The following is a 23,327-nucleotide window of genomic DNA, read 5'->3' as shown; positions in this document are numbered from 1 at the left end:
TGTGGGGCTGCCTTTTCCCCCTCGTAGCACAGCAGTGTTTGCTCTAATGCAGTACCATTGCTCGCTTGGACAAAAAGCCTTCTTCAACATAGACTAGCATATCTGTGATCAAGAGGGCAAAAAAATAATGCAATGCATCTCCTGCTGGTAAGAAACGCTTTCCTTCTATACAAGCTCCACTAATGGGAGTTTTGTCTTTGCTCACTCATTGCCTCATTGATCAACAAAAACTTATCTGTGGGTGATCACAGTCCCTCGAGCTGCTCAGCATTTTTAGAGGAACTGGCGAAGTGGCATTTTTGATCTGCTGCAGTTTGTGCTTCCTTATCCGGGAGAGGAGTTGGAAAAAAATAAATCCTTGAGACATCTGTAAGGATGTACTTTCAGTTCTTGGCAGACAGGACAGCTTGCTTCAACTTCCAGAGCAAATTCTTGATCTTAGAGCCAGCCTCAAGCATTAGCAAGTGTCTGTGGGAAGTTTCCATCTACAGTGGCGAAGCTATAAATGAACGCTTTGTCTAAACCTCTCGCAGCACAAGGATAAGATTTCCCAAGGTAAGCACTAATAATGAAACACCAACCTCTCTATTAATTGTGCATGAACTAACACCAGTTTTGCTAACGAGCTGCTGGTCTCAAGCAACAGTTTATAACGCTGATGTTTAATCTGCACAGGAAAACGTACCTGCTTTTTCGTGCTTGGAAAATACTAGTAATGCAGTAAGAACTCGGCAAGAAATACGCAAGAGCATGAATGCAATAATCACTCACTGCGGGTAAATTTGTCTTCAATTCTCTGCCGTTACTTATGCTTTGTTCTGTAGACAGAGAACAAAGCATGGAGCTTCTGGAGGTACTTGACATAACAGTAGTGTGAAGAAAACCTGTCAAGTGCATGGACTCTTTGAACATTCAAATGAGGATAAAACTGACCTCTGTGCAGGGAATCAGAAGCCCAATGCACCATCCAAACTGCCTGGAGAGCCTAAAGCTGCTTTAAGCAACAGCTTTAACTGTCTAGAAGACTCGTCTAGACTGTCTGTGGCAGTGACGGCTTCACCCTACCTGAACTCCGTAAGAAAAGGCAGTGATGCTGTTACTTAATTGTACAGTTATTCGTGTTTTTTCATTAACTGAACGGAAAGGCAAGTCCTAGCTGTGGTGAAGCAGATACACCACAGATAAGAACACTAAGCACAATCTGAACTTTGAAGAAGAAGCCAGAAGACAGCAATGCTGCAATACACAAAAGTTTATTTTTAAGTTTTTCTCTTCTGAAGGCAAAATATAATAGAACCTAACATCAATGTATTTTGTACAACAAAACAGATTTTATATGAGAACAGACAATCCATGAAGAGTTTTTAAGTCTTAGAACTGCTTCCCTTTTTTATCATGCTTTCTTGTGGTCAACAAAAAGTTGGCACAGAAGATGTCATGGCAGTCAGTCAGCGGGCGTGCTCCCTCAGATCCTCGTCAGCTGGTGCCACAGACTGGAGGGCAGGATACTCTCTACTTTTTCCATCACAAAATTTAAAGGGGCAAAGAGGGTGCTGAGAAACTGCAAAGAAATCAGATACACATTCAGATCAAAATCCAGGAGACAATACACCTCAAGAGAAAGCTGTCCAATATGACAAAAAACTCCCACTGCGTTCCTCTGCAAAATCCTCCAGCATGATAAAAATTATCTAATTCACGTATAAAGACTTTCTGCCAGGTTCTGAACGTTGCATATATACAGACTTCTGGATTTTGCAGTAAAGAAAGCAAGAGCCCATTTTTATGAAGACCAAAGTGATGAACTACAAAAGTTTTCACACATCTCACATCCTAGATTCAGGCTCATACGGAATCCACTAAAAGCTCAAACCAAAAGGAAAGAGAGGCTTTTTCATTAGGGCAGAATCTGCCGGACACCTCTCAGAGAGAAAAAGCGTGGCCTTAGATTCAGGGTTAAGACAGTTCTGGGTTATCTATAGATCTGCTATATACACTGAGGCATCCCTCACTGGAATTTATCTTAACATCCTCCCTCTATTACAGAACACAGCTGGCAATGTTGAAAGAGGTTTCAATATATTAACGTTAGGACAGGCATATGTGACAAATATCAAGTGAATAGAGACCATTCACAGGAATAAACCACTGCCAGCTGCACATCTCAGAACTCAGACACTCAAAGCACTCCCAAAATTTTGGGAAATACACATTAACTGTGCTTTCCATTTCGCCATTCAACTGTACGCATTACAGACAGCTGTGCTGGGGCCCTATAGGTGTGTGAGTACAGTAATACGCACGGTCAGCCGCCTCGAGGGAGCGAACCCTGCGGCTTCTAACCATTCAGGCTGATGCAACTTTGCTAAAAATAAACGGTGCTGTTTGGAACTGATCGGCAGAGAGCTGCAAGAGGTTTGTGTTTCAGGTACTGCTCTGCAGTCAGCACAAAACACAGAAACCTGCACGGATGTGTATGTGAACTCTGCTCGGTAGGTCAGTATTAAAGCCAATCTGGTGCTGGATGTGTGCTCTTTTCACCCAAAAGAACTCTCCCTCCTGACCAAAGAGAGCACCAGACTTTATATATAAACACACTTACATCCCTTTTCATGTTCTGAATTTGTCCCATATATCTTTAGGCACTTAAAGGATGCAGACGTGGGGGTCTGCTCCCCCTGTAGCCACTGAAGAGAACTAAGCACGCCCGGAGAGTATTTCTACCCGTCCCAGGACCAGCTGCCCTTTGAAACTGTCTCTTCCCTCTTTACCCCCAGCTGCAGAGGGAGCTGGGGCGGTTGGGCTTTGTCTTCTGCCGTAAAGCAAAGAGGACTGCAGCACAGCGCGGGGTGCTGGCCTGCCCCAGCCACGCTCCTGAGCTGCTCGCACAGCTCCTGACACAGTTCTGGCCCGTGCCCGCTCGTCTCTCCTCAACAAAGCCTGGGCAGAGTGTGGGGACAGCGCACGGCGGGGACAGTTGCCAGCAGCCAGCGAGGACGGGGCCACCTTGCCTCTGAAGGGAGGAGAAGACAGAGCTACAGACGTGAACTGTGGTGAGTCACTTGCCTTTGGAGCCACAGAACAAACAAGATTTTATCACTTAACACAGGTACATCCTTGGTCTCTAACTTACGCTCCCAAGTATCTAAAGTTAAGTATGAAAAAGGCAATTTCAAAAATTGTTACAGGTCCGTATGTGCTGAAACACAGCTATATATGGCGAAGGGATTTAAAAAGTTTCAGAACATCCATACCCAACAGCCACAGATAGATAGAAAGTATCTACCTGTAAGCAGTTTTGCCGTTTACCGAAATGGGCTCTGTGCAGAGCTTAACTGTAAAAACATACGGTGTTTACAATGCTTATGTGTTTCAAAGGCAGCTGTAAGCATTCAAATCCTTTTTTTCCCTCTTGGACACGTTTGCATACAATACAGACGCTGCCTCATGGACAACTTGTGCATCATGGCAAAACCAGGTAACAGCATCACTGGCATGAGATTTTGTCGTAAGCACGGGTCGAAGAAAAAACTTCCTCAGACTGAAGCTGAACAGAGTATTTCAGCTGTAGTGCTAAAGGTCAAGCTGTATAACGTGAATCGCAGCTGGATTAACGTAACACCGATTTACCTAATCTTAGAGTTTGCTATTACTATTTCAAGTGGTGAACTGTTTAGATAAATATGCCGCTTTAATTTTGCCAAATGCCAAAGGCTCACTAGAGGATATTTTCTGCTTTCTGACTAGAACTTGATCTACGTGGTAAGCTTGCACTATCAGATCTACTTTGAGAAAAATCAGCTTTGTAACCAGTGCAACTCACATACTTGTTAAATCAAAGAAACAAGAATAATTTGCCTGACAGTAAGTTTTATTGCAATTACTAAGAATTTTGTTGCTGAAGCAGTCAATTGTATCTTATAACAAACTCAGCAAAGTATCTGTAGTTTAAAATGAGACAAGTTTTCCTCCACCTGGAGAATCAGTTGGTCTACAAAATACATTTAAAATCATAGATACCAAGGCCTGGCTTTACTGAAGTCCAAGCAAAACCTCTGCCAACAGCAAAAGCTTCACGGTGCCACCTACTCTCTTGTACCAGCCCATGTCAACAACATCTGTGCTGGGGCCACCTGCCCCTTGGAAAGCCCTCGGTGCTCCTGTCCTCAGACATCACTGGCAGCTGCTTATCCAGCTCATTTGCCACATGGCAGCACCCAGGAGGGCTTAGTCTGCATGATATGTTGGTGGTTTTATTGATCTTTTTGCCTTTGCCTCTGACAGTGACTTGGTTTTTTACACATGGAACAGGAAAACCAGCATCAGAAGCAGAGTAAGAATTCAGGGTGGCAGAACTAGTGATGGGAGACCTGTAAAAACTTTGCTATTATTATTTTGTGTTTTAAAAGAAAACGATCAACCTGGCTACTTTAAAGCTGGCAGAAAGCAGCTTTCTGGGAACACCTTCTGAATAGCACCATTTGACTGAAACAGATACGCAAAAGTATCTTTTCAAGCTTTTCCACTGGTGTCTGCAAGGAGGAACTATTTATTGCTTGGTCCTCGTAATCGGATCTACATGTTCCCTGCCTCAGCGTCTGTAGAGGTCCAAGCAGATGAAATATCTCCCTGGGCAAACCTGCTGGCTGAACGGAGGTCTCACTCATCATAAAGTAAATACTGAAACAGATCATGTCAGCAATCTCAGGCAAAGGAATCAAATCAGAGAAAAAACAGTCTTTCTGAAGTTTCACTCACAAAAATTAACTAGGCACTACACTTCTAGACACAACTGTTGACTCGAATTACACAGCGACTCCCTCACTAACACAACTCTCAACTTTAAGATACATTCTCATTGCTACCACGGTATGAAAGGACCTGCACTTACCTTTTTTAATAATTTCCCAGATATTGTTATATTTTTGCACAACAATGAAAGAAATTCAATACTACCACCACTGTGCTGACAATTTTACTCAAGCCATGCACTCAGAAATTCGTTCTGCTTGTATTCATATCTTAAGTGACCTCCAAAAGCCTTTTGTTAGAAAGCCTAGCAAAAATTAAAACTGCAAGCTATGAACATGCTTTTCCCTAACTGAGTGAAAATGCCAAGATCTGCTGTCACTTTAAAGTGACTTATATTCAGTCTGACAAACCAATCAAAGAACTCCTGGATTCCTTCCGTTTCATTACGGGAAGCTTACTTCCAGGTACAACGGTACAGAATTGGCCGGATGCAGTTGGGAACATCTAAATTTGCCGCTGAACTGGCAGGCTGCGTTCAGAGCAGGTTCTGGCTCTAAAACACGGGTGCACTGACAGAGTTTGGTGAATTCCATCCTACGACGAACCTCTCAGAAGAGGAAAGTAGCTTTAAAATACCTTTGACTTCTGCATCCAGCGGGGGAACGCAGGCTGCCCTAAGGGACTGTCACAGCGGCACAGGCCACCTCTGGCAGTCTCACACGTGGAGGAGGTCCTCAGTGCTCAAGGGCTTTTTCTGCCTTGAAGAACCCAGTGTCTGGGTTAATGGGCTATGGAAAAGGTGCAAGAAGATGCTACCTGGAGGACAGGTCAAGGCCAGTTCCCAGCACCCCATCACGCCAACCTACTCAGTTTTTGTCAACTGTGGCAAATACCAACTTGCAGTAACGTAAACCTGGGCCATGATGGCGATATTACATCTGTGTGATGCTTTTGGGATTGGCAGGCATAAGAGAAGAAATAATTTTGACCTACTAAAATCAAAGCGTATGTGCACAGTTTCACAATGTAGTGTACTACAGCACAATGACTACCAACCACACAAGTAATTCAATGCACATAACCACAGCAACAGTCAGCACATTCATCTCTTAGCTATTTATGAAATTAGTTACTTATGAAACAATCTTCCCTAAAACTGAGAGTGAAGAGCCAGGGCTGGCCAACCTCTTCTATTCTGTTCTGATACAGCTGCATTTCAAAGAGATGTCTGCCACAATTTTCTCCAAGCTCATACATCTGGGCTACCTTTCCCAGAGGAGACAACAAAATGAGCCTTCTGATTCAAAGCCTTTCTATGAGCTACTAAATGAATGTCACAGGCTTAACTTCTGCCCTTCCCATGTACAACAAAACCTCAGGTGCTGCATGTAGTGGTTTATGAAGATTAAGATACTAGCTAAAACAAGTCACAATACATGTAAACTGACATACTAACTGCATCCACACGGGTTCAGAGACCTTGAGTAATCTTGCCAACTTTATGCACATAATGCTGCCCACATTTCAGTTCTATTTGTCTGTGCTTATTTTACTGACTAGGAGCTTTACCTGCTCTGATATGCAGAACTTAATAACCACATACCGAGTCTTGGGGTATCTATTCTATTAACACCAGTGGCAGCTGCACTTACACATCAGGGAAACAGATCCTTCTGCTCTGACTCCACTCCCCAGCCTGCAAGCTCCAAACCATGGAAGAACAATTACTAATGCATCACCAGCGTAACTTCTGATTCTCTGTTTGACTGCACTCAGCAACCAAAGCCAGCTGAGTTAAGCCCATGAAAACATGCTACCAATTTTCTCCAATTCCTGTAGCTCACTGCCTGTAGCAGGAGCACTAAGTACAAAATCTCACCGTGCTGCCAACTTGAGATACATTCTCTGTTCAGGATACAAGGCTGACAAGCACAGGAACAAGGCTAACAGGGAGAGATTTGGGGTCATTAACCGTGATAGTATCAGAAAACTGCAAATTACATTGAAAGAGCCCCCAAACCAGGGTCATGCACTTCAATGACTTAGGGGAAAAAAAAAAAAAACAAACACAAAAAAAGCTTTACAAATAAGTTTAAGATCATATGGCCAAGTCACACACTTAAGTGTCCACCAAACGCCTACATATACTCTCAAGAAACAAGAGAAAGTAGTAATATTTCAGGTATGTTTCAGCACTTTTTTGCTGATAGAAGTGGTATCTTTTGCTACAGCCAATCATATTTTCTGTCTTCTAGAGCTAACGAAAGAAAATTCTTGATGCAAGAACTGTATCAGATCTCTCACTCACAAGCCTGGGTGGTAGAACAGCTCGTTCACCTGTAAAGGGAGTCTCTTGGCATTTGCAAAGGAGTTTGAGAAAGTAGTTACAATCTGGAATTTGCCAAAGCCTTTCACAGCCTTGCCTCCCCCACCCCACTCCCTACGACCCCAAATCAAAAGCACCGAAGACATTTAAAAACAAGGCCAGGAGGCTATTTTGGAAACATAAGACCTACAAGAGATACAAATAGATTTGAGAAAATATATTACAACAGAGGATATTCAGTGTTTCTTGAAGGAGACGGGGTTTTTCATCATCCTGGAACTTTTTTGTAGGTGGATTTTTCATATCCCAGGACACTGGAGCGGTTCTTGGTTTTACAAAGAAAAAGGTGTGTTTTAGGTCCTTCCCCCTCATCCTCCAACATTTATTAATCCATGGTGGATTAAAAAAAGTAGACATAGCAGTGATTTCCCTGAATGTAGTTAAGAAAAGTTATAAGGAAATATTGAGACTACTTTCTTCATGGCAGTTTGGGGAAGGAACACAGAAATTTGCCCTGGTTAACCATACACTCTTCTGCTGCTCACACTAAGAGTTTCTATAGCACTGGAAAGCACAGCACAGTCATTATGGCTTTACACAAAATAGAGGGGTTCTGCAAACCACTATTAGTTTATTTTATCCAATTATACATGAAAACACAGATATTCCCTTCTCCCACCAAGCCTTTTTTGGCAAAATCACAGGAGATCTAGCCTAACAAAAGAACCATATAAACCAGAGAAGACAGACAGTAGTGTGTTTTACTGTTGTTCAAATGTCCCCCTGCTCAGACATCTCTTCATGTTTTATTTATACTACTGATTATGCAGGTATTTAATACCCAGCAGTATTTAGCTCAGCTTTTCCTGCATCTGTGTCTTTACCAGAAGAGAGCAGCGGCAGAGAATACTCACAGCTTTTGCGAAGACCCCCATAAGCTCTGGGAACTGATGTGTCAGGAGGGCTAGCATGGCTGTGAAAGAACATAGTCCAGCAGTGAAGAGGATGAAGAAGGGAAGCTCTTTCTTGGGGTAAACTGAAACTTCATGAAATGCTGTGGAAAAGAAGATGGGAAGGGGAATGCATTACATGTAAAAAACTCCCAAACAACCCAACCAAAACCAAACCAACATTCTGATGTGGTTTAAACAGCCAGAGACACCTAAAGATGCTTTTGAAGGAAGAAATATAGAAGGTCTGAAACACCTAAGGCCAACATTATTGTTGTGTCAGCCATCTCACTGCCAAATAATTCTCATCTAAAGGTCGTATTTCTGGCTTACTCTGGTCCTATGTACACGTTTCTTTTGCCTTCCTTGTGTCAGCACTAACTGTAACACAGCTGTGCATCAACTAATCCCAAAAAACTAACTTAAAAATAATATATATATATATATATATATTTTTTTTTTTTACACAGGTGATTGACTAGCCACATGGCTGCATGTTTGGTAATGCTGATACCCAGAGAGTGCAGAAACACACGCACCCGGGAGCAGCAGTGAGACCAGCCTCGCAGAAGCATGGCTGTAGATCAGTTTAAGCAGGCTGTAAAACTACAGCCCTTGTAACAGCAAATTCTGAGAGTTTCATCTCCAGAACCAAAAAAAGTTGTCCTAAAACCTATCCTACTGTTCTGTGATTCTACGATTCTGTGAAAAGTAGGACATATAAACACATACTTTAAATTCAAATTTTCAGAATTCTTTGTATACTTAACAATATAACGTTTTTTTAAAGTGTTAAACCCTGGAACTTAAGTTAATAATAAGCTTTTAAGGTGTTTGTTAGTATACACTAAGAGCAATACAGAAATTTCCTCAACTCTGGTATGAAAAATTGCTCCCCGGGCTTTGGAGAAAGCAGCACTGAGAAGGCTAAAAGTGTCAGCAGAGAACAATGAGTATTTTACTGGAAGACTATATCCCTTAAACTTTTATGGTGGCTCAAATTCAAGGTGAAAATTTGGCTGGGTTGGCAAAAGGTCTGGTGGACTCTCATCTGCTTCACTCGTTCAGTCCATAGTTTGCGGCCACAGTCTCGATAAATGCAGACTTCGAAACTTTTTCTCATACAGCATCAACCTCAAGGCTTCCCATATAGTCAAACCCTATGACTATTCACACACACAAAACATTACTCTTCCTTTTTGCCTACTGTCTTCGCTTCACTGACCAGCCTCTCACCTCATCGTACTTGCAGACAACGTAAGCACAGGGTAATCCAGCAACATGGCAGGACAATATTCTTGACTTCATTCATCCAGAATGGAGTGGTTTCCAAAACCAACAGGAATTCGCAAGAGTTTAAATTAAAAAACTACAAACTAAAAATATGTATGATTTTTGGGTCTGCTAATTTAATCAGTTTTAAAAGAAAAACAGATAATTTGCAACTTCTCTTTGTTTTAAATTAAATGTAGAGACTGGGAAATACCAGATCATGGGCTTCTAAGCCTAAGATTTCTTGTGCTCAGCTTTTTGCACTTGCTTTTGACACAGGCTCAAACTTGTTGTTCCTGCCTGTCATCAAGTCATGGCAAAAGTTTTGTGATTGATATTTTTATTTTGGATAGCCTATCAGATTTTAGTGTTCTGATGTAATTCCAGCTGACTCTCCTTTAAAACACACACAATTAAAGGGTGTGGACAGGTATGCAAAACCCCTTTAACCAACCCATGTCTGTCACGGTATGTTAAACCCTTCCCTACTCAAACCCAAGAGATTTTGCAGTGAAAGGCATTTCCCATAACTGCTGGAGCAGAACACGACTGTCTCCATATGCTGTTAAAGAGCGCTTCACTTCTAACATTTGACAAGAACGAATAGTTTTGCATCTAAAAAGAGAACGCTGAGCTATTCTGCATGACTTTGTCATTCCTAAATCTCCTGACACTCCACCCTCCCCAGCTCAGCATCCCTCTGAGTAAAGCAAGCAGAACACTCTAGGAGGTGTTGTTATAATTAGGGTGATTATAATGGGGTGGAGAGATGCTGTCAGTTGCCAAGGGTTTCTGTGTAATATCAGCGAGAATGTACTGTGAAGGGGAGACTCGCAATGAGTGGATTTTCGCTGTGTTATTCTCACCTAATGTTTACTCATGTAGGCTTATAAAAAGTGGCAACCTGTTTTTCAGTCCAAGCTAGAGAGGTTCGGAATGAAAGACTACAAAGAGAGCAAATGCCCTCAAAACCAGCCTTCACAGCAGAAGCAGGCCACATTCTACTTTTTCCTGTACCAATTTATCTTTATTCCTTCTTCAGGATAAAGAAGGTGAGAGAAGAATCGCCTTCCTTGGATCCATTTGTATTTGTTTCCCCTGCCCTGACCCTGCAAACCGCTCTGCGCTTGTGTGAGTTCTACCTGTGCTCGCACAAAGTCCCACTGTGAGAAAACACACGGGAATGAAGCGTAACTGTTTGCAGGACTGGCTGCTTCAGCTCTTCCTCTGCGTTCCTGTGCTTCATGGCATGCACAGCAATACGTCTCATTAGCTCTCGAGGGCTGGGTCTGTCTATATCTGTATCTTGCTGAGCACTGGGAACACTGTTGGCACTTTGCTAATACATGCCACAAACATATCTAATAAATGACTGAGTAATTTCACATCAATCTCTTCATAATAGCACACACCCCATTGCACGAAGAAAACTCTTTCTTGCTATTTAAGACTGCTTTTCAGAAAACATCAGCCCAACCTGTCAGTGTAACAGCTGCGTTCACGATACAGCTGGCCCCAAGCAGGTTTGGTCTTGCCTTGGAATTTAAGTAGCTAGTAGTGTGTCTAAGGTGGCCATGCCACTGCGCTTGTGGTTGGATGATGGGATGTTACCCTAGATGAAAGATCAGACATATTTTCCAGTGTCTTCGCAAGAGAGAACAGCAAGATCTAACCGATTTGTACCTCTTCAGCAATCTCTCTCCCTGTCCCTACGCTGGCAACAACCACAAAGATAGCGAATTGCTATGGACTATGGCTAGGAGCTGCCTTTTAGGCAGTCACGGGAGCTCCAGAGACTCACTGCCAACCCCATTATTCTAATCCAGTGTATCCAATTTAAAAGGCATCAATGGAGGTCAGTGCTGCAAGACTCAGGTAAATGATTCTTTGACGTTAACAGTAAGAAAAGTTGAACGTACATGGTAGTAGTTCTCTATCTGCAGTTTCTGTACAAATAGGGTAAGGATAGAAAAGATGTCCTTTTTCCAGTGGATAGGGGATCATTCTGAAAGCTGAAAAGAAAACAACACCAAGCACAAGTTACTGAGTGTGGCAGTCACTGGACATACTTAAGTGTATTTACAGTTTTGAAAAGCAAACACAGACAAAGTGTAACATTTATATTTGGTTGCAAACGGTATATAAATTGTTTAATGAAATGCCAAAACATAAATCTACACTTAGCTTTTAATCCTGCAAACACTTATGTTTATTTTTATTCTTGGGAGAAGGTTTGTGAGCATCAAGTGAGACCACATTACAAGTACGCACATAAATGTTTGCATGATCTGAGCCCATTGTACTTGCAACTCCATAGCCAAATCTACACATTTTGTCTTCGGCTTTTAGGCTGCAGAATTTTTAAATATCAAGAGAAAGAAGTATATCTGATACAACAGGTATTGCCTACAAAAATGACCAGCCAAGCTTGTGAATTCAGGCCAATACTTGCAATCTCTATGCATCAAGCATGACAGAAGTTTTGCATGGAAAAAAGTACACTACTTTTTTCCCATCACGCTCCAGCAAACCAGGTAACACTGATGACTCAAGCCCAGAGAACCAGTTTTCCCACACAGTCATGTTTTCATTTTATATTTGGCTATCAAAGATTAATACTGAATTATTAAAACCAGGTTCCTCACATGCATTCTTTTTAAATGCAGCAGATCAAATCAGGTTTCCAATATAAATCTTCAGGTCATGGATTAAATAATACACAATCTTACGCATTTTTAAAATTGAAGCTAATAACAGAGAGGGAGGGAAACATTACTAAATCTGGACAGTGATGATGTCACAGGCCATCTGAGTGTGGTTTATGGAACCATCAGAATACTTGACTGAATTACAGCTTTGCAATCAAGGCATCCTCTTCCACTATCTTATGTATTATTCTCACTGTTAAAATGTCATCAACGTGTTATTCTCACTACTCCTATGAACATCAGTCACTGAAGCAATATTTTCCTCCACACATGTCCTAGAAGCACTGTGTATTTCAGATGTTAGGCAGAGCCCACCACCCCAGGATAGCACTCCATTATCTCTTGCTCACAAGACAACTGAGGAACTGGTCTACAACACACAATACCGCAGTATTTCCAGTTACACACACTGCACTTGAAATGTTAGCTGTATTTTTTATGCAATTATATGAGTGTATTTATTCTTGATTACTATGTTTAATGCAATAGTAAAGACAGCATAAATCCTCAAGGACAGTAAACCAAACTGGGCTGTAACCTCTTCCAGTACTAAACCCCCCTCTCCATAGTACCCCAAAAGCCAAGTACAAATACAATAATAATCCAAGCCTTGTATGTCCTTCACATGCAGAAAACTTGAATGTCTGTACAAAAACGTACGTGGAGGGATGTTCAATGCTCATTACTTCAAAATCACTAACACAGTTTTTCCTTCCAATTTGGCTTAGTATTTAAACAGACAGTCAAGCCTCTTCTGCCTTACCCTAAATCACAGTAGTACTAAGATTCCAACCCAAATAAAAAGGGATGGTAAAGATGTCACTTTTACAAAACAAGTGAAAAATGCCTGAATAGATTTTGCTGAATTGAAACAGTCCTCTTTGTCACGAGACCAAATATGGACTATTCACAGCAAAACAGTTTATTTAGCAATGTTATCAGCCATGGAAGAAAGTGCTCTGGTTCCTCTGTATCAGTCTGTGTTCACGTAGGCACTTCTCTGCCTTACTCTTACAATATTATCTGATCCTATTTTACATTCATCAGCTCAGGTAGCACAGATGCAGTCTGCCACTCAACCATGTGGTCGTTGTAAAAGCTACCGTAGCATTTGAGAACCCCTAGGTTCTTCTTCTTTATGCAAACAATAGGAAACATGACACAAGTTTAGGAACCGACAGTGACGAACAAATACCTCAGACTCTTTTGAAATTTGGTTACACTTGAAACTACAGACCTTCTGCACAGAGCACCTGGACCAAACCCAGAGCAACATTTCACGTGGTGTCACTTGGGCTTCTTTAGTTGTACTATGAATAAAACTGTACTTTGATCAAATGAAGACAGAGCAGGAAACAACCAACGTTCCAGTTCGATGATGATCATTATTTTTATATCCTCACTTTTCTCAATTGTCGAACGCCATTTGGGAAAAACACTGTGAGAATTTCGGAGTTTAAAATACCACAAAGACATTTCTGCATACATTTTATTAGAGGCTCTTAATTAGGAGTGACCTTATTCTCCTCAGAAGCATCCAAAACATAGCCCCCAAGTGACTGGCTTAATATACTTAATTCTGCCCAATTCCCACAAGGTCAGAACTGAACAGTGTATATATGTGGGCATGAAATTCCTACATACAAGCTACTAAAGTGGGACTTGTGGTTTTTTAAGCACTCTGACGGAACAGTACACTTTAAAGACATGGCAAGTACATAAATACCTAGAATGAAAGCGAGGGCAACTGACCATGTATTGTACATAGACTGTTGGTTAGAATTAGTATTTAATTAAATTTAATTTCCCTGTCATCTTTGCACTGGTTTTAACTTATAATTGCACAGAGATGACAAGGAAACATTTTGCCAGTGGAAGATGTGAGTGACACAAACAGTTTACTACATCTGTAAAGAACATTACCCAGACTAAGATACGGACAGAAAGTTATGACTATTGGACTAGATACTGGTGAAACCACCAAAACCCATGGGAGTCTTTATGTGTGAGCAAAATCTGAACAGAATTCTTGAGGATTGGTCCAGTGTTCATCTCTGTCTGAAATCACTGTGCAAAGCGTATTATGGATTTTTCCTTAGAGGTTATGCAGCAATACTCATTGACATCTTTATAAGCTACTATACCAATATTAGCTAATAAAGTACATACTCAGATTGCTGTGGAGGTAATAAGCAGAGGAATCAGTTATTGTAGTTAGATGGGAGTGCCCTACACTGCCTTCAGGCACAGATGACTAGATCTCCTGAGTAGCAGGAAGTCTGCAGGGCAGCCAGCCTCCTGTGCCAAAAGCTGGTCCTTGTAAATAGCCCCCTAGGGACTCCCCAGCCTGACAAAGCAAAAGAAGATCTGTTCAAGATTCCCTGCAAAACACTGCTCCATAATGATGGGATAATGAACCTTGGGCTAAAGGACTTCTGCAAGCATCTGGAAGAGGAGAAACACTATGTGAAGGCAAACCATTGAAAATAAGCCACTGAGAAGGAAGCTATGACAGAGAAAATTATAATAGACTGGGAGAAATGACAGGAAGAGAGCAAGCAGGTATGCAGCAGAGCAAACCTCAGGCGTCAACAGTATGGATTACTGAACAAGGTGTTCTATACACCTAGAAATAAAGCCATTGCTTCCTCAGGGAGCCTACACTGGAGATGAGGCAAGTTCAGGCCATTTCTTACAGTGACTGAGAGAGTAAGTCACTTTTACAATGGAGGTATTAAGTGCATTTCTGTAGGAATTATCATGGTGACAAACTATTTTTTCTAACAAAGCTAAAGGACAACAGCAAATGGAGAAAGCAAAAAAAAAAGTTAGAAAGTTGGTATAATAACACATGCAGAGGCTGAAAGAAAACAGAATAAAGTAGAGCAGAAAAGGGGAGCTAGATTACATAAAGAAAAATCAGCATTTAAAAAAGCCCACAAAGGCTGATTATAAATGGTACTTTTTAATTCTCTGAAACCTGAAAAAGGCCCATCTCAAAGACAGGATAAGGGAGGTTAGAAGGTTAGTATATGACCTTTGGAGTCCAACCTCCTACTCAAAGCAGGGTCATGTTGCTCAGAGCCGTGTCCAGCTCAGCTCCAAGTATCTCTGGGAATAGAGATCCCACAACCTATCAGCAACCTGTTCCAATGCATCACCACTCTTTCTGAAAATATTTTTCTTATGTCTAGATGAAAGTTCTCTTGTTTCAACTTGTGTGTATTGCCTCTTGTCTTTCCACTGCGCCATTCTGCAAAGACTCTGACTCTGTCTTCCGTATCATCTCTCCACTGGGTGGTGGACGACAGCAGCTGGATCCCTCCTTCACCTACCAGAAGTCTTCTCCAAGTTGAATAAAACGAGCTCCCTCAGCATCTTTTCCTACATCACATGTTCCAGTCCCCTAGGCCTCCTAGTAATCCTCCACTGAACTCACTCCAGTTTGTAAATCATAAAAAAAAAAGTCATAAAATACTGCTTTTTTTTATACTATACACTAATATTTATCTGCCTATAAGGCACCTTCATAATTCCCCAATATCAAAGCATTAATGGAATCATAGAATGCCTTGGGTTGGAAGGGACCTTAAAGATCATCCAGTTCCAGCCCCCCTGCCATGGACACGGACACCTTCCACCAGACCAGGCTGCGCAAAATGCCATCCAACCTGGCCTTGAACACTGCCAGGGAGGGGACAGCCACAGCTTCTCTGGGCAACCTGTTCCAGGGTCTCACCATCCTTATTGTAAAAAAATTATTATGTCCAACCTAAATCTGCCCTCTTTCAGTTTGAAACCATTCATTCAAAGAATAATAACGAAATCTCTACAACTCTGGAATGAGGAAGGTAAATTGTTATCCCCTTATCCATGAGTAAGAAAATAAGTCTCAAAAAAGATGGGAAATTTTGTTCAGTATTACACAGAGAACACAATCCAAGACTTCAGAACCCTTTTTCTCATTAAAAGAGGTTTCTATTTTCTGTTTGAATCTCAAACATTTCAGTGCTGGTGACGATGTAACTGACCTCCAAAATTCCCACATACTATACTTCACAAAAAGCTATTATTTTCTCATGACATTCAATAAAAATATTTGATTAGCTCCTTTGTAAGAAAAGAGAATTACTTACTGCCTTCCCATGTGCAGTGCAAGAGATTCAATGCCCCCTCTACTCTTTTCCAGTGTTGGAGATGAAAGAAAGCATATGCTATTGCTTCACTGTCCCCTCTCTTCAGAATATGTTCAGGGGGCAGAATTAAGCTTTTCATTTCTAGTAGATACTGCAATAAAAAAGCAAAGCACAATTATTTCAGAGGTAATAAAAACCACAAAAAGCTGCCTGCAGTTCTGCAATGCACACTGAAAGGTCTATTTCCCTGAAGTACTTTACCTCATAAGTGTTTCATCAAATGTGTAACATCACCAACTGCACTTGAAGATAATTATTGAATTATTCCTAAAGACTAAGATATGCTGACAGATGGTTAATGTTCTGCTCTTCATCTGCAGTAGGGGGACTACAGAGAATTTAAAAATGAGATGTCTCTCTTATCAAAGGACATGGAAAAAAGGGCTCAAAGCAGGAAAGAGAATCTAATTACAAGAGCTTTTTAATTAAAAGTGTTTATAATAAAATGAAGAAGACATTAAGCAGTTTGATGCACGCAGTCTTTCTATAAGGAAACACGCAGTACTCATAGTTTGCACACAGGTTGCTCTACTGCATTGCCACCAACCGGTTGCCAGGTCTATGAATACTCAAGGCTGGCAGCCACCTAAGTAGCTACCAACAAGTTACAAAGTAAAAAAAGTTCTAAAATGTAACAAACACTTGATTGCCAGAAAAAAAACCCTGGATATTTAAGCTTGCTACGCGAAATAGTTACTGAAAATGGCATGAAAATGAAAAGCACCACTGACTAAATCCACAAGCAATTTTCCCCGCTACTGGATCCCCTGTAACGGAAGCAGATGAAACACACGGAGGGTTCATGCCAAAGGAGAAGACAGAGGTCCCGGACATCATCCAAACAGGTGATTTTTACCTTGTTTCCCAGCCCATGAACTAGACCTCTACTAGTTCAGCAGACATTATCTCATCACTGGTGTTACAACATTCCAGTTAGTGGAGGGGAAAGACACAGTGGAGGGGAAAGATACAGCCCTTGTTGGCATGCTGTCCAGGGAAAGGAATGACAGACAGAAATCACAGGCTGCCCAATCCACCCCCGTCTGCCAGTTCTCCTCTGAGAAGCGCAGCGTTTCCCAGCTGTGCACTCACTGCTCTTCAACAGCACGGGGAAACTGCCCCTCTCTTCCAGGACGCCCGAGAGCCAATGTTCTCCCCACCAGGCTACGTAAGCTACCGCAAAAGGCAGCAGGCGAGTCGGGCAGCAGACTGCCAGGCCCTAACACAAGGTTCGGAAAGGAAAGTTACGGCTGATCGTTGGCAAAAAGAGAGTGAGTGTGCAGCCCCTCCGCGGCACCCGGGGCCTACGCACAGCTCTGGAAGGAGGAGGGCTGCAGGACCCAGGGACTGACAACCCAGTGCAGGCACCTACAAGAAGGCAACGGGACACCAGAGGTGAAACAGAGGCATAGGGCAGTGCTAACCTTCCACAGCTCCTGTTAAAGGCTCACTTTTGTGAATGGGATGAGCTGGTACAGAAAAGAGGAGAAAAGAGGGCAAAAGAAATAAAGGAGAGTTGGAAATCAGCCTGGGGGAAAGGCACAGGGAAGGCCAGAGGGAAATGAGCGCCAATAGCTGATGTCACGGAGGGTATCCCAGAGCTAGTCACTCCTTCGCCTGCAGGAGCCTGGAAGGAGCTAGCAAACAGGTAAAGGATTTGAAGAGACTGTGATCAAAGCAGAGAACTGTCAACTCTGGCAAACAGATAATTACTTCAAAGAGGAAAGATAAATCACATGTGTTTCTGATGCAGGTAACAGTATTAAAGGAGGAGAAACTGAATTAGCAGTGGGAGTAATAAGTGTGGTGCTTGGATTTTCTCTAAAGCCTTTCAGAAAAATCTGAGAGCTGCAGAGGAGGTGGATTAATGGAGGAACCTTTATTTCAGTAGCCAGGACAGGGGATTAAGAGTGACAGAGAACAGATTAAAGAGCTGACAAGGGGGAGGGAGCTGCCAGGCTTACAGAGATACAGCAAACATTCTTATTCACCGCCCTAATGAATGTGCCACCCTTTAAAAAGACACATTATACCTGTCGAGCAGAATGGAATACAGCTGCAAGAGCTGCAGGTTTCTATCTGTTTTGTTAACTTAGAACATAACTCCTATTTCTATATTTTTTGCAAAAGTAAATGAGAAAGTAACTTCTCAATATTTAAATATTTCAATCAAAGGAAAAAAAACCAACACACCTAAAGCCACTATTTTCCTACAAATTTCCTGTCACTATTTGTAGGAAAAGAAAAACCAGGAAGGAATGTCCTATTTCTAGGAGTGCTGAGATGAAAATGTGTTATTTTGATTCTTATGCACTGCTTGTTATCAGCGATTAAAAACAAATCAAGTGGAAATACCAGATGGAAGGAAATATCTTGACACTTGCAGATCATTCTTAGTCCTCACTCAGTCCAGTCTGCATTTTTCTGTTTCAGAAAGAAAAACCTATTTTTAAAAGTTCCTCTGATCAAAAATGTGTAACACTCCTACCTCAATACTCTATTGCAGCTACCTTCCCAAACAAAAAGTCCATAATCTGGTTTGGTGATATTTAGGAAGACCCACACACAAAGTTGACGGATGGCTCAAGTCTCATTTGGGTCTCGTAATAGTTTTTGGCTTACACACAAAGGTCAGCCATACCTTTTGGGCGTACAAGCTGTCAATGAATTTATTCTGGAGGCATTTCCATCAGGAATGCTTATCGTACACAGCCCCAGAGAGACCTTGTCTGGAACACTCTGTACAGTTCTCATCAGGCACTTTCAAAAACATAAAGATCAAATTCTACAAGTACAGAATAGAGCAAATCAAAGAAATGGCAAGTCTGCTTTGTGAGAGGGCACTTGAAGGCCTCCATCTGTTTAACTTTTCTGCATACGAGTAGCGGGTACCAAAAAGGTACCTAGCTGGAGGTAGAGCTTGATTATTGTGGAAGGAGAGATACGACTGTCCATGAAAATTAGGATGGTCTTGATGTCCTAGAATATCATATCCATTCGTGTGTAACTGTATTTTCAAGGACAGTTCAAGAGCACAGAGGGCATTCAGGCTCCTGGAAGACAGGGCTCAGGGCCTATCTAGAGACAGCATAGCCAAGGGCAGCCCCCTTTTATGGTAACTGCAGGCTACTGGCACCCAGATACTTGACAGGCAGGACTGCGTCCCAGCAATCTTCTGGATTTCTAGTAGATTGTCCATTAAATCAACACAATCCCCCTGAAACATTTTGGATTGAACAAGCAGAAATGAAATTAAATGAAAAAACTCTTTCTTCAAAAACTCTCCAGTAAGCTGTAGTCCTCATGCTGCCCATGTAATGTGGGAATCACCGTCCTGATGGACTTCTGCACGCACCAAGTATCTCCAGCCCTTGGAAAAAGCAGCCAAAGACATCAGACTGTAGTTTCCAAGAGGCTGCTATTGCACTTAATCAAAGATACTACACTAGACGGGTACAGCCTTCCCTCAGCCACTGAAGACTTCAGGGTGGGAATCTGACTATTTAGATCTCAACATATAAAGTTGAGAGTCAGACTCAGTCCAGAGCCCAGCTCTTGTTGTTACAGGACTCATATGGACACAAGATCCTATCACACCACTAAAATTCATACCAGTATAAACTCCACCTGGCTTTACTAGAAAACAACTCGCGTCTCTTGACAGACTCCCCGTTAACTGTAACTCCTGATACACGTATCCTCTCAGATTCAACCACAACCTTTACAATTTAAGTTACAAAACTTCACTACCTTTTCAATCCTTTGAATAGACAGGGAAGATGGGAGCCCTCTGTCATCCTGACTGGGCTCCGCACCCAAGAATGGTTCCAGTTCAGATGGAGAGCAAAGTAACAGAAATAAGAAACTTAACAAAGAGCTAGCCATGACGGAGGAAATGGGGATGGCAGGCCCAGCACATCTCCAACCGCATTTGTTTTTCAATTGATGAATGAAGAAATTTAACTAGAATGGGAAATAGCACATCACCACCATCTGGTGTTATCATGTTCCTTTAAACAAGGAATTAGCTCAGAAAAGACAGTCTAGAAAATTTCAGTCAGAATGACCCATTCTTAATCAAGTTATGAGTGAATACTAAAGTTGCACAATGATTTCTGTCATCAACAGATGGCTCAATCAGCCCTTCTCCACTGCATTGCTCCAGCTGGGATTTTTTTCGTTGTCTTTTTTATTTTTCTTGTCTCTCTCTTCTCTCCCCGCAACCTTTTTCCTGTCAAATCCCTGTATTTTAGGAGTTACAACAAGGGTAACAGTATTTTTCATGTGCTTCCACAGAGGGCTGGGTTCTGGGCCGGTTATATGATATTGTAACAGCTATTGCTCAGCCACAGCCACTCCGTGCACATATGGGAACACGTCTTTTTAACGAGCATTTGGAGGACGACAATGGACTTTGTACACATGAAGTGCAACATGGTGGAGTTTATATTTCTCTTAATTGAATTGACTGAATATACATTATTTACTTCCTAACATTGACAACACTCTGGCTACTAATTCTCCTCTGCTGGGAGTGCTTTTAACATTCCACATTAATGAGCTACTTCAGTGCCCTGAGATTGATTTATTTTATAAATCTCAGACAGGTTTCCTCCTTTTCCTCAATTGTGCAATTTGCCTCTGAAATTACAGCTCAGGCCGCAAACAGGCAATAGTCACTCCTGCACCTGTGGCAGCATCCCTCCAGGCCAGAATATGAGTATTTAACATTGTTTGAACAGGAACTCTCCTCCTCCCAGCGGGACGAACAGCACAAGCTTAAAACAGTTCCACCACACTGGTTTCTACATGCCCAGAGAAGCCACTTCTGGGTCACCTTACAAGTCCTCATTGGATTGACGGTAATTAAGAAGTTTGGCCTTTTTGCTGGAGATACAAAACCAAACCACCGCCTCACTGAACAGTTAAAAATTCTCTTAAACATGTCTGGAATAGTTTCTCTGTAATATCATGGGGTGTGCAGAACAGATTCATTTCCCATCTGGTATATGAATTTGTTTGCATTATTTGTTTCTATTAGCAACTGCAACTTACTACAAACCACACAAGCATATAGTCACGGTTTCTATTAAAAAAATTAAAATAAATAAGAAAGAAAACAGAAGGGGTGAAACGTAGAAAAAATTAAATCTTTAAAAGCCTTTAAGTCACTGGTTTGTTACATTCTTTTAAGAAACTGTTTACATGCAAAACTGGCATTTCTTAAAGTAATATCGATATTTAAGTTAATTCAAATGCAGAAAAAGTCAGCAGGTAATTTCTTGAAATAACTCATCTCCTGGGTTACATAGCAAACCCACAGAACTGTGTGCAGAGCACACTTCTGACTCACTTTTAACAATTAGGTATATGGACTGTTGTCTGTTTTCTCTTTGACTTTACTGAATGGCTCGTGTCTCACAGATCACAGAAAAGAGGAGGGGCTTTTCAGGAGGAGTTTGAATGCAGGGAGGGAGCATTGCAGATCAGTTTAGCAAGGGTGTTCCACAATTGAGGAAAGTCCCAGAAACAGCTGTGGTACTTTGCCAGCATTATCTTGGGATAGCTGCATTACGTGTAAGTGGAGAAGCTCCAAACACAACGTATAAATAATATTGATGAAGTCGTGCAACTGTGTGTGTGTGTGTATACGGACACGCTTTTTTCCCCACCCACTCCACACGTTATGTACTCTCCATGACATGGGATGTACTACTCTCTTTTCCATACAAAACCTTCTGGAATTACAGTGATACCCCAACTGCTTCAGCAGCAATAAAAACCTTTTTGTTTAACTCTTAAATTTTTGAGCAGCACGTTATCAGACAGTGTCAGCACATTTCCTTGGGACTAAAACTCCACAGTGCACGGCGCTACACTAAAACAAAAGGATATTAGTCCACTGAAATTTAAGACAAAGATGGTTGAAAAAAAAATTTCAGACAAATCTGCACAAACGAGTGATACAATTTTCTGTGTTTCTTCTCATGGTGAAATTCACAGGTCTTTGCTTTGTTCTCTTTCCTGCTGTACTGCTGACTTCAATCTGCTACTGGTTATGTTCTTCTTCTACTAAAAAGAACCCTGAGAACACCTGCCTGTGTTCTTGAAGTGCTTTCTTTTTACATAGGCAATCTCTGCCAAAGTATAAAGCTGCAATTTGCTGTAGCTGTTTTGTTTCAGTAACAGAAACATGACAAACTGTAGATAGACATAATACCTTTGATCAGATATTTTTTCTGGTACAGCTTAAAAAATTAAGCCACTTTCAAGCACAAAAACCTTTTTACAGGTGAGATGTCTTCAGAATGACAAGTCTTGATCAGTTTAACAGTGGTTCCATTTTCGCTGCAGTCAACAAGATCATAGTTGATAAACCCGAGCTGGCCTCATCCAGAAACAGCACAGCCAGGTCAGTTTCCCAGCTTCCTGGAGAGATCTAGCAGGCTGCACTGAGCTCTGCATTGCCCTTGTTCACTTAAACCAAATTCTAGTACCTCCAGTGTCACATCTTGACTCCAGTGTATTCCAAAAACAATGTGAATTTACCACTTAAGGCTTAATGGACTGATCTCTGGGAATTAAATAGTCATTGAAATGGACGCAAAAATGGAAGAAGAGACCTGTGTCAAAAGGAGGTTACTTGCTGGAGGACTGGCTGACTCAAGAAAGACTGTCAGCCATATTAGGTCTCTGTAAAAGGCATTTTTGTGCAGACAGAAAATAAAAACCAAGGTGAGGCGTAGTCATCTAAAATCAATGAAAGTGGGTGCAAACATCTTCATGACATACATACTAAGAAGACTCCCAGAACCATGCATAGACACTGGTTTCTATGTGGAAGGTAGGTGTTTTTTCAGGGTTTCTATGAGAAGATGGCAATCTGGGACTTTTAAATTGATTCTTCTTAAGAGGTTCTTACATCTTTAGATTACATTCAAAAGAAAGCTAAGTAGTATATCCGACCTCTGAACATCACTACAGAACACTGGACTGCAATCTGGCCATAATCTCCTAGGGAAAAGTCAGCACCATTGTAAGAACTCCATGGTTGTTTTACACAAATCTGCAACAGGACACAACGGGAGACCCACTCTCCCTTTCTTGCTAAATCCAGCTCAGC

The 23,327-nt window shown here is 41.6% G+C and overlaps 1 protein-coding gene across 2 annotated transcripts in view; it reads right to left on the bottom strand.

The window, feature by feature from the left end:
- Positions 1-1,237: 1,237 nt before the first annotated feature.
- The window catches only part of ST7 (suppression of tumorigenicity 7), a 155,679-nt gene continuing 133,589 nt past the window's right edge, over positions 1,238-23,327 (bottom strand). For both annotated transcript variants that reach the window (XM_086473082.1, XM_086473090.1), the window contains 4 exons: positions 16,145-16,295; positions 11,220-11,312; positions 7,993-8,132; positions 1,238-1,561 (listed from right to left, as the gene is read on the bottom strand). In XM_086473082.1, coding sequence (XP_086329208.1) covers positions 1,466-1,561; positions 7,993-8,132; positions 11,220-11,312; positions 16,145-16,295 — 480 coding nt within the window. In that variant the 3' untranslated portion in view covers positions 1,238-1,465. The remainder of the gene's footprint in view (positions 1,562-7,992; positions 8,133-11,219; positions 11,313-16,144; positions 16,296-23,327) is intronic.

The sequence above is a fragment of the Leptosomus discolor genome, chromosome 1, assembly GCF_034619465.1.
Source record: "Leptosomus discolor isolate bLepDis1 chromosome 1, bLepDis1.hap2, whole genome shotgun sequence".
Taxonomy (NCBI): Eukaryota; Metazoa; Chordata; class Aves; order Leptosomiformes; family Leptosomidae; genus Leptosomus; species Leptosomus discolor.
The sequence above is the reverse complement of the archived record's forward strand: the minus strand, read 5'-3'. Positions and strand labels throughout refer to the sequence as shown.